At 40.1% G+C, this 14,744-nt stretch overlaps 1 protein-coding gene across 3 annotated transcripts in view; it reads right to left on the bottom strand.

Annotated features, from left to right (window-relative positions):
* zmat4a (zinc finger, matrin-type 4a) overlaps positions 1-14,744 on the bottom strand; it is a 73,749-nt gene that overhangs the window by 27,888 nt on the left and 31,117 nt on the right. For all 3 annotated transcript variants that reach the window (XM_019885350.1, XM_019885349.1, XM_019885348.1), the window contains exons 4-5: positions 7,454-7,610; positions 2,039-2,260 (exon numbers count right to left, since the gene is read on the bottom strand). In XM_019885350.1, coding sequence (XP_019740909.1) covers positions 2,039-2,260; positions 7,454-7,610 — 379 coding nt within the window. The remainder of the gene's footprint in view (positions 1-2,038; positions 2,261-7,453; positions 7,611-14,744) is intronic.

Below are 14,744 nucleotides of genomic sequence, written 5' to 3'. Positions count from 1 at the left end.
TAGGGTAGTATTTTCTCACAGTCCTGACTGAGGTTATTGAGACTCTTGAACAGACTAGATTAAATTGAGCCTGACACAGAAAACAGATGTCTTTATTTCAAACAGAAATGCGCATCAGTCATTTCAGCCTAACGAAAGAACACTAGATTGGGGATCTTGCTTCCATGCCAGCCGGGAGACATATCGACTCTGCAGCGTGTCCCGGTGGGACAAGTCCGTAGCGCCTCACCAGGGAGGCGTCCAGGACAAAATCCAAACCAGACGACCAAGCCACAACCTCTGTCCACTCTTGATACGAAGGAGAAGCTTCTCTCCTATGAGCCTCTCCAAAATGACTTAGAGTATCTTCTCACTTTACCTTGAGAGGAGGAAACTCATTCTGGCCGCTTTTATATGTGATCTTTTTCTTTTGGTAACAACCCACAGCTTGAGACCACAGGTGAGGATGGGAACATAGCTCATCCAATCAATCTTTTTTTTACTACAACAGACCGATGCAGAGTCGAGGCCACATCACAGCAGATGCTGGTATTGAGCCAGCTGTAGATCTCCCGCTCCAATCTTCCCTCACTTGTAAACAAGACCCCAGGATTTGCTGACCTAAATGTTGATGTCTGTTTTGTTTTTTTTGTTTTTTTTTCCTGGTGATGTGTATCTGTTGGCATTATTAAGCTTTGACCTTCAACTCTTCTGGGAGTTGTTCTCAACCGAGCGTGAAACGAACGGATGAGAATAAGCACCTCTGAGTCTGAGACCATGGCCCTCAGTTATTAAAAAAGCAGAAGCTCTCACTGCTGCGGATATGACATCTTTCCACATGAGGAGTTAAATTTTCTCTATATTTGTTAAAAATTATATATTAATATGCATTGGGCATATTATTTTTACATGTGCTCATTGACGTTGGAATACAACTGCCTGTTGTCATAAAAGATACAAGGGGAAGACACAGCACATGCATTACATTCTGCCCATAAGTCTGTTATTATCTAAGCCTGAGACTTGAAACGTCGATTGGGATGTGATTCAAATGTCAAAATGTCAATCAAGATGGCGCCATAGTTGACAGCAGACTGTGAGAGCTCTTCAAGAGCTCTGCTTTTTTTGTTGCTTTTTTCTTTAATTTTGTCATATATGGTGTTTGTTGTCCTTTCGTGTGGTGCCGTTGTGGACTGTTTTCAGCGATATTTGTCAAAGAAGAAGAATCTGTGCTTGATGGTTGCGCCTTCCTCGACAGCACGCGTGTACCAGCACTGATTTTGGTGGGGAGAAATGTCGGCGCGATTTGACGATCAACTTTGGGCAGCCCCCGCGGCGCTTGTGGTTTTGGAGCCTGTAACAGCCCCGTTTTGTTCATCAGCGATTTGGGCGCTGTTGGACAGTCTGCGTTGGTGCAGCTGGATGGTGGGCTGCTGGAGCTGAGGATGAGGAGAAAGGAGCGTCGGCGTGTGTATTTGGAACTGAGAGTCGGCGCTTGGAATTGAAGTGGATTTACATGGGACAGGAGAAGTGAACCAATCTCTTTTTTCTTCAATGGACGCTATAGCTTCTTGCTTATTTTCAAACTTAGTTTGGAGCAGACGTGTGCACATTTTGAGCATGACGTCTCTGATCTACTGGTGAAAGGACACTTTGATTCTCTCCTCTTTCATCTAGAACTGCTTCAAACAACAAGAGGTATATGGTTATGATTGCATGACTGTCCATGTGTCATGTCATGTGTTTTGTTACAATACCGTATTTAGTTATAAATGTTAAATGTTCTGTAAAGCGCTTTGTTACAGCTGCAGCGGTTGTGAAAGCTCCATCTAAATAAAGATGGATTGAATTGTAATGTAGTGTAATGTATAAAAATATTGATCACATCCAGAGTTCTACAAATAAGCTGATCGCTAGAGGCAGGTAAACTGATTGAGTTGGCGATGCATGCACTACTAGTATTTTGACAAGAGCTTTAAAATATCACTATCAGTCTAAAATTGATGCATGCAACTTAGACTAGAGACAGGAAATACAATGGTCAGTCAAGCTTCCCTACCTTTCATATCCCCCATGTCCACAGTCTTGCCCAGCTGCTCCAGCAGATCTGCTCGGGCAGCATTTTTCTTGTGCTTTTTACCATCATAATGCTGTTGAGCCATGCCCGGGTTGTTGAACCAAGCATTGCATAGTTGGCAGTAGCGATCCGAGTCGCGTCGGTGTCGGGGGGAGGTCATGGGGGACGTGTCTGGAGAGCCTTTTACAGGACTGGGAGATGTCTCTTTGGAAAAGCAGGACAAAACATTGTATTACACTTTGTATTAGCTTTGCAGCAAAAAGTAATTGCATCTTTTTTTTTGTTGCTTTGTTTTCTTTGCAATGCTTACATGCATCTCATTGTGAACTGATAGGTAGCTCAAAGTGTGGTTTATACTACATTGTTCAAGCGACAGAATTTCAAGGAAGTGTAAGCCAAGGCCAACTATAGTTTACTTGAATTGATCAATTACTACTTAATCCAATACCAATCGAGGTCATTGTTTTCCTGTTACTGTTTATTAATGGATTGTCTCCGCTGCTGCTTTTCACGCAGACGGCACACTTTCGATTCCCGGTCAGTGCACCAATTCCCAGCCACTACCGGTTGCAAGCCCAGATTAAAATAAGTGTTTTATTGTCAAAATTTCATTAATCAAGGCACCCGTATCTCAAGGCACTCCTGTAGTTTATTTTCACCAAAAAGCAATGAATCCAGAAGATTCAAAACACCAACGGCAACACACTCTTCTCTATATGTTGGCCTTTTAAAGTGCAAGCCGGCCAGCAACTGACAGTGAGGTGTAAGAGCTTTAATATGCTCTGATCAGCTGCCAAGCAACAATGTCGATGGCCCTACTCATGCAGTCAAGTGAAAAATAAGCTGTTATCTCCATTAAATGCCCAAAGAGGAAAAATTAAATTCTACTTGACGAATGGAATAAAAAAAGAGTCTGAGCTGTTATCTCCATTAAATGCCCAAAGAGGAAAAACTAAATTCTACTTGACGAATGGAATACAGAATCCTTTCTTCCGGTTGCTGCCCACTTGTGTCTTAATGCATGGTTACCATGGTCAACCTGAACAAATACTGTTTTGCAGCGAGGGCTCTACAGGTCCAAAAGGCGCTATATGCTCAATTCCTGTAACCGTCTGTGAGTGAATGTGCGGCCCAACACAAATCTATTCCTGCTGTCTTATGGTATCAGAAGTCCAGTGAGTGTAAATGAGAACCCCCTCTCACTGCAGTCGCTTGTTTTTTTTTTTTTTCTCTCACTTGTGCCCTAAGTGAGTCCAGTGCTGCTGAAAAGTTTAAATGGCATGCCATTATGTACAATTTGAATCAAAGACTGGCAATAGACTGACTTCCTTGACTGCTGCGTCACTGTGAGATGAGAGAATTTACTTAATTTAACCCATGCAGAGGGGTCAAAATGGAGCTAGCGGGAAAGCTCCATTTGTTGAAAGCCTGTTCAAACGAAAGAAACAAACAGCCTCCAACTCAAATGAACTATGTTTCGAAATTCCAACCTCCACCCCATCGAGGCAGATCTCCTCCGCTGCAGGAAACACCGGCTCTCGAAAGAGAGCTAGCCTTTTGTCATGACATAAAGAAATGCTAACTTTCCTTGCTCAGAGCCTAAGAGCAGATTGGATAAAATCAGAGTGTCGTAAAAATGAGACGCAGTTCTCAGCGCAAAATACACTTTTGGGGGGTAATTCCTTTGTAATTTCACTTCTTTGCTTGCAACACTAATTTGACTTGGACGGCTTGTCTGTTTTAATATGCCGAAATGTTGAGTCAAACATTCGGAACAATTCCAAAAAGCTACAAGATTTTTGGAATCACAATCCCTGAATCCCTTCTCATTCAATGAATGTGAGGGGGGAAATGCCTCCCCAAGCTAAGATGCTGATGTTAAAGGAAGTGGCATTTGCGGGAGCTATTGTGCCTCCAGACTTGACAATTCGCATCAGACCAGAGTCTGGGAACTGCGCTCCACAGAGAACAAATTGCAGTGCACATGGCAACACCCAAATGGTAATAAATAATGATCAATGTTGCATGTCCCGACCGTAAAACATTATGTAATTAAGACGCAAAATGTTTCATTGCCTGGCTTTGATTTGATTTAACCAAAAAAATATAATGCATATCAGCTTGTGCTATATGGGTCAGTGAACATACCGGCAGTCACATTTCAAATGCCTGAGTAAAAGGACAGTGGGCATAGCTATCTTTTAGGTCCCTAAAGCTCTGTGCCGTGCCCTAGCAGATTATAATGCATGTAAAAATGTAATTCTAATTACCTGAATTTGTTGCCCGATCAATTTCAAAATTTTTGTGAATAAGTTTTAACGGGGACTATCTACCCAAAATGATGGCGTAAATCATGTAAAAATAGTCGCCAGTCGCCACTCCTGTGCTACTTTTTAGATGAACTCCGCAAATGACCAAATATTTATTTTGCCAAGGGGGTGTAAGTGCATGCAGATGTGCTTGTGTGTTTTGTTTTTTTGTTTTTTTTTTGTTACCTTAGTTCCATAAAGTGGTTGAAAGTGCACCAGTGAGTGACTGTGTCTATCCTTACCACCATTGGAGGGATTACCATTCTAACTAGCGGTGGTATGCTGTATGAAATTTGCTGATGATACAGTTACCTTGAACTTGCAGTTGTGTCACTTAAGATGGGTGTACCTTGCAAGAGGCACATTGCAAATGCACTTTGGCTTCTTTTATTAAGTGCGAAATTATCCCAAACTTTGGACATTCTGTGTCCATTACGCGCTGTTTTCCCCTGGCTCACATATATTGCTCTGCAGTCACACTCCGTGTGGAAAAATTAATCGTAGCAAAATTTGGACTAAAAAAGTGCAAACGCAGTGGACGAGCAAAATGTAAAACACAAAGCAGTGAGAGATGACTCTACCACCATTGAGTTTCAAAAGTGAACTTTTCATGTTCATGCTTGTCATGAGCATTTCTTTTCTTTCGCAAAGCTTTAACCCATCCCATCACATTCATAAATGTTTTGTCTCATGAGTCTGTAAGAGGACAATTTTTGTGTTTGGGCTTTTTGGCGGAATCCAACATTGTCTTCCTACTCTACTTGCTAATGAGTGATTTGCATCTTCTCATTTAGCATCGGTAAAAAACTAAAGTAATTAGCATCACCGCTCTGCCAATAGTTTTGGAGAGAATGACACACCTTTTAGCTTGTTTCCCTGGGAATTTCTCAGCAATGAATAGATTGTTGGAGACAACACTACACAACACAAATACAGTGGGTGTAGTATCTGAGTTGTTGCCTTTCATTTTTGGTTTTAATTTGCTGACCATGAACTGCAGCCGCTGCTGTAGAATTGACCACAGATGACATTCGTAAAGGCTGTATTTCTCTCAGACAAGGGGCAAAGACAGCCAATAGCATGGCTTACATTTTTGCTAAATGTTAGCCATCATTTGCATAAAAAATTCAAAACTCGACGCTCTGCAGTCAGTTATTTGTTTTAAACGCTCTTTTGTTTTGGGAAACAATCATGTCTGCCATTAGTTGAACTATCATTAGCTGTCTAAACCTGCATTTAGTAGATGACTACAAGGCTCATTATTCAGTTAATGAAAAGACAATGATTGCATTTTTGTCAAAACAAAGACATTGACTTCCTTGAACCATGTGATGAAAAGAGGATGTTTAATTACCTCCACAAAGAGCAATGAGAAAAATCAAGATGCATTGTTTTCACTCCTTTTGTTTGGTTTGTATGTTTTTTTATCATGCTGTTGAAAATTTTCATAATTTACTTCCAAAACCATTTGAACAGGTCGCATGAGCAGAGCAACAAAAATTACATTAAGGTGCAAATTCATCCATCCATTTTCTAATCCGCTTATCCTCACGAGGGTCGCGGGCATGCCGGAGCCTATCCTAGCTGTCTTCGGCAGTAGGCGGGGGACACTCTGAACCGGTTACCAACCAATCACAGGACACTCATAGACGCGCTCACACTCACACCAAAGGACAATTTCGAGTGTTCCATTAACCTGCCTTGGAATATGGGCGGAAACTGGAGTACCCGGAGAAAACCCACAAAGGAACGGGAAGAACATGCAAACTAGATGCGCTAACCAGTCGCTCGCCGTGCTGCCCTTAGTGCAAATTCTAACAAAAAATGTTGGACACTGGGAGAATAGAAGAATTAAGGCATATTTTCTCTCGTGACTGTTTGTTGCCAACTCAACCACGTGAAAATGCTCATTATTTGTTTTGTCTGATGGTAATTCTCCATGAACCAGAAAAGTTTAACTGATTTAATGCCAAAACGTCAAAATAAGTTTCCAAAAACCCAATCATTTAGTGCTACAATGTAGAAATACGTTTTGGGCGTTATTTATTTATTTTTTTAATTAATAATAAAGGGCTTCGCGCACCTCCTCAGTCAGTATCGAGGCTATGGGAATTATTTCAGTATGACAAATCACCAGGAGATGGCAGGAGTGGCATTGATCAGATCTTAGTCCACACAGTGTGTCAGTGGGTGTGGGGTGTGGTGCCGACGTCGTGAGGTGGCGTGTGCAAGCAGTGTGGTGTTGAGTACATGCATGAATACCGTCAGCTAACTCTACAACAGAGCGTTTTCAAATCAAATAAAGATGAGGAACACGCGTACACATGCACACAGGCACACAAACACACACACACACACACACACACACAGGCACACAAACACACACACACATTTCAACGTTCATGAAAACTTCATGTATTGGTTATGCATCAGCGCAGTGTTTATCTTGCAAGAAACTGTTATTTTGAAATCCAAGTGGCCTTTTTGTGTTGTTTAGGTTGCTATTTAGCAGGAAAGCATTGTTTAGATATTTGAGGTACCACAAATGCAACAAATGTTTGGGTGTGTGGGTGTCACATGGTATGGTAGGGCAGCGGTCTCCAATCTTTTTTTCTTCCATGGCCCGGTTCATGGTCCAATATTTCATGGACCGGCAACCGTCTATCACATTCTTGGCGTGTTGATGTACAATCAGGGCACATATGCGCCGCAAAAGATTTTTGTTTTGTTTTGTTTTGTTTTTTTTTAATATATCTCTGTGGCCTAATAAAGCAAGGTTCTCAGACCGGTACTGGGTCGTCGGGGTGTTGCGTACTACTGCCAAGCTACGCCCAATAAGTGCATTTGCATTGACAGAACAAGGATGTCAGTGTGAAACTCCGTTGAGTGTTTTGGTAATTTTTTTTTCACTTTCTTTATAACTCTTTGCTGTGTTGCACTTGTGGAGCCCTGCACAATAAATAACACTGGTGCTATATTTTTTGCCCTTCATTTGTGTGGAGATTAAAAATAACCCCATGACAAAATTCCAATGCATGTTGCATAAAACCACAGTACATTTATGTAAAATGAAAAAAAAAGCCGATACCTTTGGTTGTGATGGCGGTCTGATCCCCAAGTAGCAGTTTTAGCCTCTTGGCATGGATTTTTCCCTGGTAGTGTGACTGTGCAACCACAGCTGATGTGAAGGACATGTTACACAGTGTGCAACATTTATTCTTGTCCACGTCACCTTCGTCGCTGCCCTAAAAATAATCAGCAATATAAAAATCAAGAAATTTTAGAAATAATCGAACAGAGGAATAAGTGTAATTTTAAAGACAACAAGCCATCACTTGTACAATGACAACAAAAATGGTGTGACCTCCAACACAGTTTCAATTTAAACACATTTACCAATAACATGCACGCAATGCTGGTGGCAAAGTAATATCCACAAACCAAACAGCACCTGAGACATTTCACTTTTAGGGTGAGGATGTATTACAAATGTCTGCTGTCTCATGAAGTGTTTGACTGGAATGTTGTTACATGCCAAGCAGTGCGGTTCCACTCCTGGGGCTTGTAGCTCACTGCCCCACCTGGCCCCAATGCAATTATGGGGCACCCAAAATGATTGCCAGTCAATCACAGGGCACATCCAAACAAACAGCCATTCACACTCACATTCACACCAATGGACAAGTCAGTGTTTTTTGTAATTCGGGAGAAAACCCTAGTAGCCTGAGAAAACCCACCACAAATAATCAATGGAAAAATAAATTCTAAACATATACATTTGTGACAGCCATAATAGTTATTATTATTAATATTAATATTATTATTATTGTATTTCCTTCGTGTAGGGTTTGGAAAAAAAATATTTTACTAGGAGCACGGTGACTCAAAGCTTCAACCCTCTTCTTTCGCGACGCCCTTTAATAATATTTTTTAAATTAAAAAAAAGACCCAAAACGTATTTTTACATTTTGGCATTGAATGAGTTAATAATCATAATAAAATGTCTGCCAATGGTAGAGGTGCATTGTTTTTATGTCTTTTAGGAACATGAGGATGACATGATCATTATCATCACGGTAATTATTTCATTTATTTTCATACTGTTTCATTTCCAGTACATCTACTTAAAATGTAATTTAAAAAAAACATGGCAGTTGGCATTTATTGAAGTTTTTACTCAGATGCAGTAGGTATTGTAAAATGACTCGCTTTAATCATTCAGTTCCTGGTGGGATACAAATGGAGCCGATGAGCTGTGTTATATTGAGATAGCGGAGCCAATCAGGATGACAGTGGACTGCTCTTGAGGCCTCCAAGTAGCACCAAGTCATTATCATCATAGAGTCATTATCCCAAGAAAATGCAGAGGACACGGACAACTCCTTATTGCAGTAAAAGAGCTAAACTACGGTTTTATTATCTTGGTAAGGGAAAGGAGGCTGAATACAAGCGAAGCAAAGAGCGCTCTGTGATCTAATTCTCATACCCTTGTCTCTAGCCACTGTAGTGAAGATTACACTGGAAAAAAATGGTGTGTTGAATTTACTCAATTTGATTTCGTCAAGGGGCTGCACAAAATCACATTTTCTGGATCCAGATACATTTTTTAAGCAGCCTATACACCTTCATAAAAAAATAATGAATTGTCAAAATCCAGATGATTCTATTGTGTGCAGCCGCTTGACAAAATAAAATTGAGTAAATTCAACACATCGTTTTTTTCACAGTTTAGGTAGCTGCAAGAGCATCTATTCACTTCAGCAATGTCTCAGTTTGAGGTGAGGCGAAACAATGATATTTCACTTTCTTATGGTAAAGTGAACAGTTATAACATATCCCAGCTGTCTTCAGAAAGTAGGCGGGGCACACATTGTGTTATATTGTTATTTTATGTTAACTGTTTTGTAAAGTGCTTTGTGACAGCTGCAGCTGTTGCGAAAGCGTGATATAAATAAAGATGTATTGTATTGTATTGGAAACAACCTTTCAAACTGACACTCACACTCACACGTTGGGACAATTTAGAGTGTTCCATTAACCTGCCATGTTTTTGGAATGTGCGCGGTCAGCGGAGTACCCGGAGAAAAGCCACGCAGGCACGGGGAGAACAGGCAACCTTCACACAGGAAAGCCGGAGCCGGAATCGAACTCCACACCGCTGCACAGTAAGGTAGACGTACTAACCAGATGACTACCGTACCGCCTATGTCAATTATTTTGTCAAAAAAAAAAATATATATATATTTTGTAATAACTTTTTGGGGTAATTTATCTATGCAGAGCATGCAGCCTATGGCTAAATTACACACATAGATAGATAGATAGATAGATAGATAGTGAATCAGAGCAAATCCTGCCCACCTCTTTTGGGGCGTCACACACCGCATGAGGTCAGTCAAGTAACACAAAGCTTGCTACAGAAATAAGATGGAGAAGTAATAACGTCCAGGCCAGGTCAAGCGGGAACAGGGCACAGTTCGGGCCGTTTAAGAACCCGTAATGGAAAAGTGCCTGTAGTCTGACTTTTTGCATAGAATACAAGTAGCCTTATTTGGGAGACAGGAAACACTGGCTACTCATGTGCATCTCCCCTGCGGCACATGTACAAGAAATGGGACAGTGAAGTACCAGGGTATCCCTACAATATAAAGATAAAAAGACGGTCTGCGCAGACAAAGCACTCTCTTCTGTGCATACAGGGGAGGGCAAAGAGGAGCTGGAGACTAGCCACCCCAGCACTCATGCGCACACACATACTTTTAAACACACACACACACACGCTCCCATTAAACAGCAGGTGGTACCAATACTGTACCAGATACATTTAATGCCGACTTCACATACTGTGTCGCAATCAGGGATATTTTGTGGATGAGTGTTGTGTGGTTTCATCATGTTTCGCAATGATCAACTATATGGTTTCATGGCATATCCTCTGTCTTGGAGAAATAATTGTTTTGGATTGACACTGTTGTTATCATGAAAGCATTATTAAGATAAGATAGGAAAACCTTTGTCTCACAAGGGAGGAACTCCCAATTTACAGCAGAAAAAATTTGGTGGGAAGAAAGTAGAAAAACATGTAGTATTTGCATGCACAAAGTCATTTAAAAATGAACTGTACACAACAGAGAATGCAATATAAAATATAAGATAAGCATATATGCAATTGCATATATTCTGCATAAGGTTCACTGCACTAATTAGGTTTTACACAGCAATAACGTGCATATTCTTAATAATGGCAAAGCGAGTGTAAAAAAAAAAGCCATTGAAAAGGGTCTGCTGCCTATTCTTAATAATGGCAAAGCGAGTGTAAAAAAAAAAAAAGCCATTGAAAAGGGTCTGCTGCCAACTGAAACCTTCAAACAAAAACTGAAAACGAGGGCAAGGCAGGGCAGCTTTAGTTATATAATTGCATTTCATACACAAGGCAGGAGAGAATTTCAAACCAAAATACAACATATAAAGGTGAATTAAAGAGATTAAAAAGTATTTTACAAAGATTATTCTAAGAGTGTACAGCGCAAAAATAACATTTTGGGGGAAAATTATGATAGAAATGCTCCAAAAGACCAATCATAGGTATGAGAGAAAAGCATAGTTATGAACCAGGATTTAAAAAGCATTTACACTTGGAGCTAACTTCATTATTCAGATGCATTATTTTCATGCAGTATAACAGCCAAATACTGTAACATGTTTGCTTTGAACTCTGGGCTGCTGACCCCAGAACTCTATTGGGTCAATATTCCATGGGCAGCAATGTATTCAGGACCGATGCCAATCTGTGTTTTATAAGGCCAGTCACTTAATTTGGCCAATTTTCTGACAAATCCACTTCAGTACTTTTAATACCGTTATTATCCTCAGCCTACAGTATCTATGCTTTACAAGGTGTAACATAATCGTGAATGGCAGACTTCTACCGGATGACCCAGTTGAGGGACTTGTGGTATATTCTGATTAGCTACACTGACTCGGCAAAATGTACAGCTGTGATAATTGCCTGCTCAGCTCCTCTAATGAAGCGGATAAAAAGCTAACATGTTTACTGCCAAATGAGTTGTCCGTTGGCGTTGCTACTCACTGCAGTCAGGGGCTCCAGAATGTTCACAGACTAAATACAGCTCATGATTGAAATACTGTACATATTGTTCAAGATATATTTATGAAACAGAACTATCCAGCATTTTATCCACTAACATTGTCCACTAAGAAGCATTCGAGGATGTTCAGGGAAGCAGCTGTGACATCAAACCTGCTGAAAGTGAGCTGCAAAATTGAGACAAATGGCATGAAGCGTGTGCAATCTACTTTTATATTGGGGCTTCAACTAAGAAAAACTACAGCTTCACATCCTGCCCAGCATCATCATCAATCAATTCTGGTCCCTCTACACTGATACTGAATAGATCTTCCAAAGCAGTGTCTCCCAACCAGGGGAACACATCCCCCTGGATGTACATAAAGCCTTTGTAGGAGGTACATGAATTTATGACCAAGATCAATAACCCACGCCAAAATCACAACAGCCGCCTGTCACCTCAAGTCTCATTCAAGCCCAGACGGCTGATGAAAAATAAGTAAACCTTCTGTCGTGGGTCTGAAAAATATTTTTCATCAGTGTTTTGTTCCTGATATTTAAAGGTTAAATAGACAATGGATGGATGCTCGTTTAAAAGGAACTTTGTCAAAGGGGCTCCTTTTCTTTTTTTTGTGTGTGTAAATTGTATGAGTTACATATAACAAAGGAAGGATTTTTCATTTTTTTGATACCTATTTTTTTCTTTATATTATAGTTATATTTTCTTTATATATTATTATTTTCATGACACCGTATTTGTTGTTATGTTTCATATACCATATTTTGCGCACTACAAGGTGCACCTAAAGGCATCCAATTTTCTCAAAAGCCAAGAGTGCACCTTATAATCCGATGTGCCTTATATATTGATCAGTATTCTGATTTCTTGGATGTAAATGTTCTGTAAGGCAGAAGGCAATATCAACCCCGGTTGTGAAAGCTTTATATAAATAAAGCTGTATTGTATTGCATTGTATTTCTTTAGCGTATCTCCATCTAGTGGATGCATAACGAAACTGCAGACACTATTTTAGCTTCTATTCTATGCGCCTTATAGCGCCCTATATATGAAAACCGTTTTAAAATAGGCCATTCATTAAAGGTGCGCCTTATACACCGAAGTGCCTGATAGTGCGAAAAATACGGTGGGTTAAAAAAAATAAAATAAACAAAGAACACTGAAGAATGACATTCTCAGATTAAGGAAGCAAAATAAAAAGATTTTCATTTAATAATCAGTTGTGTTTGGTTCTGCTTTTGGAGAATCATCAAATGTGTATGAGTCAGGGGGTACTCCTGGTGTGACAAAAAGGTTTGGGCATACACAAGCCAAAAAAAAGGTTGGGAACCATTGTTGCACAGTATCAGTGTACCGGCTTGCCCTAACATCGGACATAATTCTGTTTTGTTTTAAAAATTAAGCAGCTTAATTTCAGCCGTTGTGATTGACAGCAGGAGGTTTTTTTTTTTCCTTTTCTTTACCTACTGCTCGGACAATGTCTTACTGGCATTTTCATCATCAGTATCGTCTGATTTGGCACCTTTCGCTAGCTCTTGTTCCCCATCAGCATCCACCTCTCTCTTCTCATTTTGTTAAAAAAAAAAAAAAAAAAAAAAAAAAAAAAAGAAAAATCTCAGACAGACCCCTTGACTTTTCTCATTAGCAAAACGCATGTCATCATTCTAGTCCTACGCGCGAATATCTGGAGCTCTTTCTTGAGTTTCCAAACCGTTGGTGTGAAGAAGACTGATCTTGGAGATTATATCCGAAAGCATCCATGGATAAGGAGACAGCGCTCTCTCATTGCAACAGGAGAACCACACAGAATGAAGAGACTTGCAAAAGCAGTGTAAAAAGACGACGACTTTCAACCATTAAGAGACTGCAGAATGAGCATAAAAACATGCAGTCATGAAACCAGATCAAATTTTTACCTTCACACACTGAGAAATTGTCTGCATGTGTGCGCATTTTGGCTGCAGTCTCAGTGGCTGAAATGAAATTTCCATCATTACAGAAGCATCTTCACATAGTTGATTTCGGTAAACTTTCCTGATTGCTGCTAACTAAATTAGTTAGCCTCCAACCTGATTCTCTGCCTACATATGCAGATATTTCTGAAGAATTAAGCTTGCACATTTCCAGTGTGAAATGTTGGCATCACTTCTAAAGACACTGACATATATTCGTTGCACGAGAATACAATGGTCTTTGTGTGCGTCCTTTCTGAGCAGAAATTGCACTCAACCTAGTCAATATGAAGTTAACTCATTCAAAATTATGGTGATAGGTCACCAGCTTGGAATTTACGAGTAAACAGAAATAAGGTGCTTTGTGGTATAAAATATTCCTGGGCCAGCACCCTTCATGTTATTATTATTGACCTAAAATATGCATTATCTATTGGAATACAGAAATGAAAATGAGAGCACCTCATAAAAATGTGAGTGTGTTAAGAGTGCAATCTGTTAGAAATTGCTCAAGGAAATGTTAGGGCAATGAGGCATATGACTCCAGTCACTTCTTATTCCATCAAGGCAGTGTCGGACACCTGTGCCATCTCCAGGAAGACTGCTCAGTCTCTTCACCAGGATCCAGTGGCAGCACTGGAGGCTTAACTTAATGGAAGATGGCAGATGAATAGACTGATGGGGCAAATAATCACACACCCGCACAGCTGACTATTTACAGTGGATGTCATTGTTGCTTGATCAAGTATTAAATTACAATTAACAATGTGAGAAATAACAGAAAAAAAAAACGAATAAAGCTCACTCATTGCTTTCAATGTGCATAACAGGGGTGGCCAAACAGTCAGAGACTAAGCGCCAATTTTTTTTACTGTGTTACTGCAAAGAGCCACATCTCGCACATGCACACGCGCGCACACACGCACTCACATGCACACACGCGAGCTGCAGTAGTTACCGTCTTGGCCCGAATATAAGACGGCCCTGATTATAAGACGACCCCCTCTTTTTCAAGACTCAAGTTTGAAAAAAGACTTTTTGAACACCAAATTAATTTTTATACAGAAAATAATTACAGTACATCTGAAACAAATGATTATAACAATATATTTGAGAGAAAAAGCATGTTATTTTGCCTCATTCAAACCTTAATGTTTGAACATTTAAATATGTAAACTAATGTGCAAAAACATTCGTAAATGAATGGCTTCTTGATTTTGAAATGTAAATGACATCATAACTTCTCCTCAGCTGCCGGTTAACCTGGCTGATCTTCGACCCACTTTTCTCCAGATTGTCGCTACGTTTCTCCATTTTCTGT

This window comes from Hippocampus comes, unplaced genomic scaffold (genome assembly GCF_001891065.2).
Source record: "Hippocampus comes isolate QL1 unplaced genomic scaffold, H_comes_QL1_v1.1 scaffold45, whole genome shotgun sequence".
NCBI lineage: Eukaryota > Metazoa > Chordata > Actinopteri > Syngnathiformes > Syngnathidae > Hippocampus > Hippocampus comes.
Note: the sequence above shows the minus strand (reverse complement) of the source record. Positions and strands in the feature narration are given on the sequence as shown.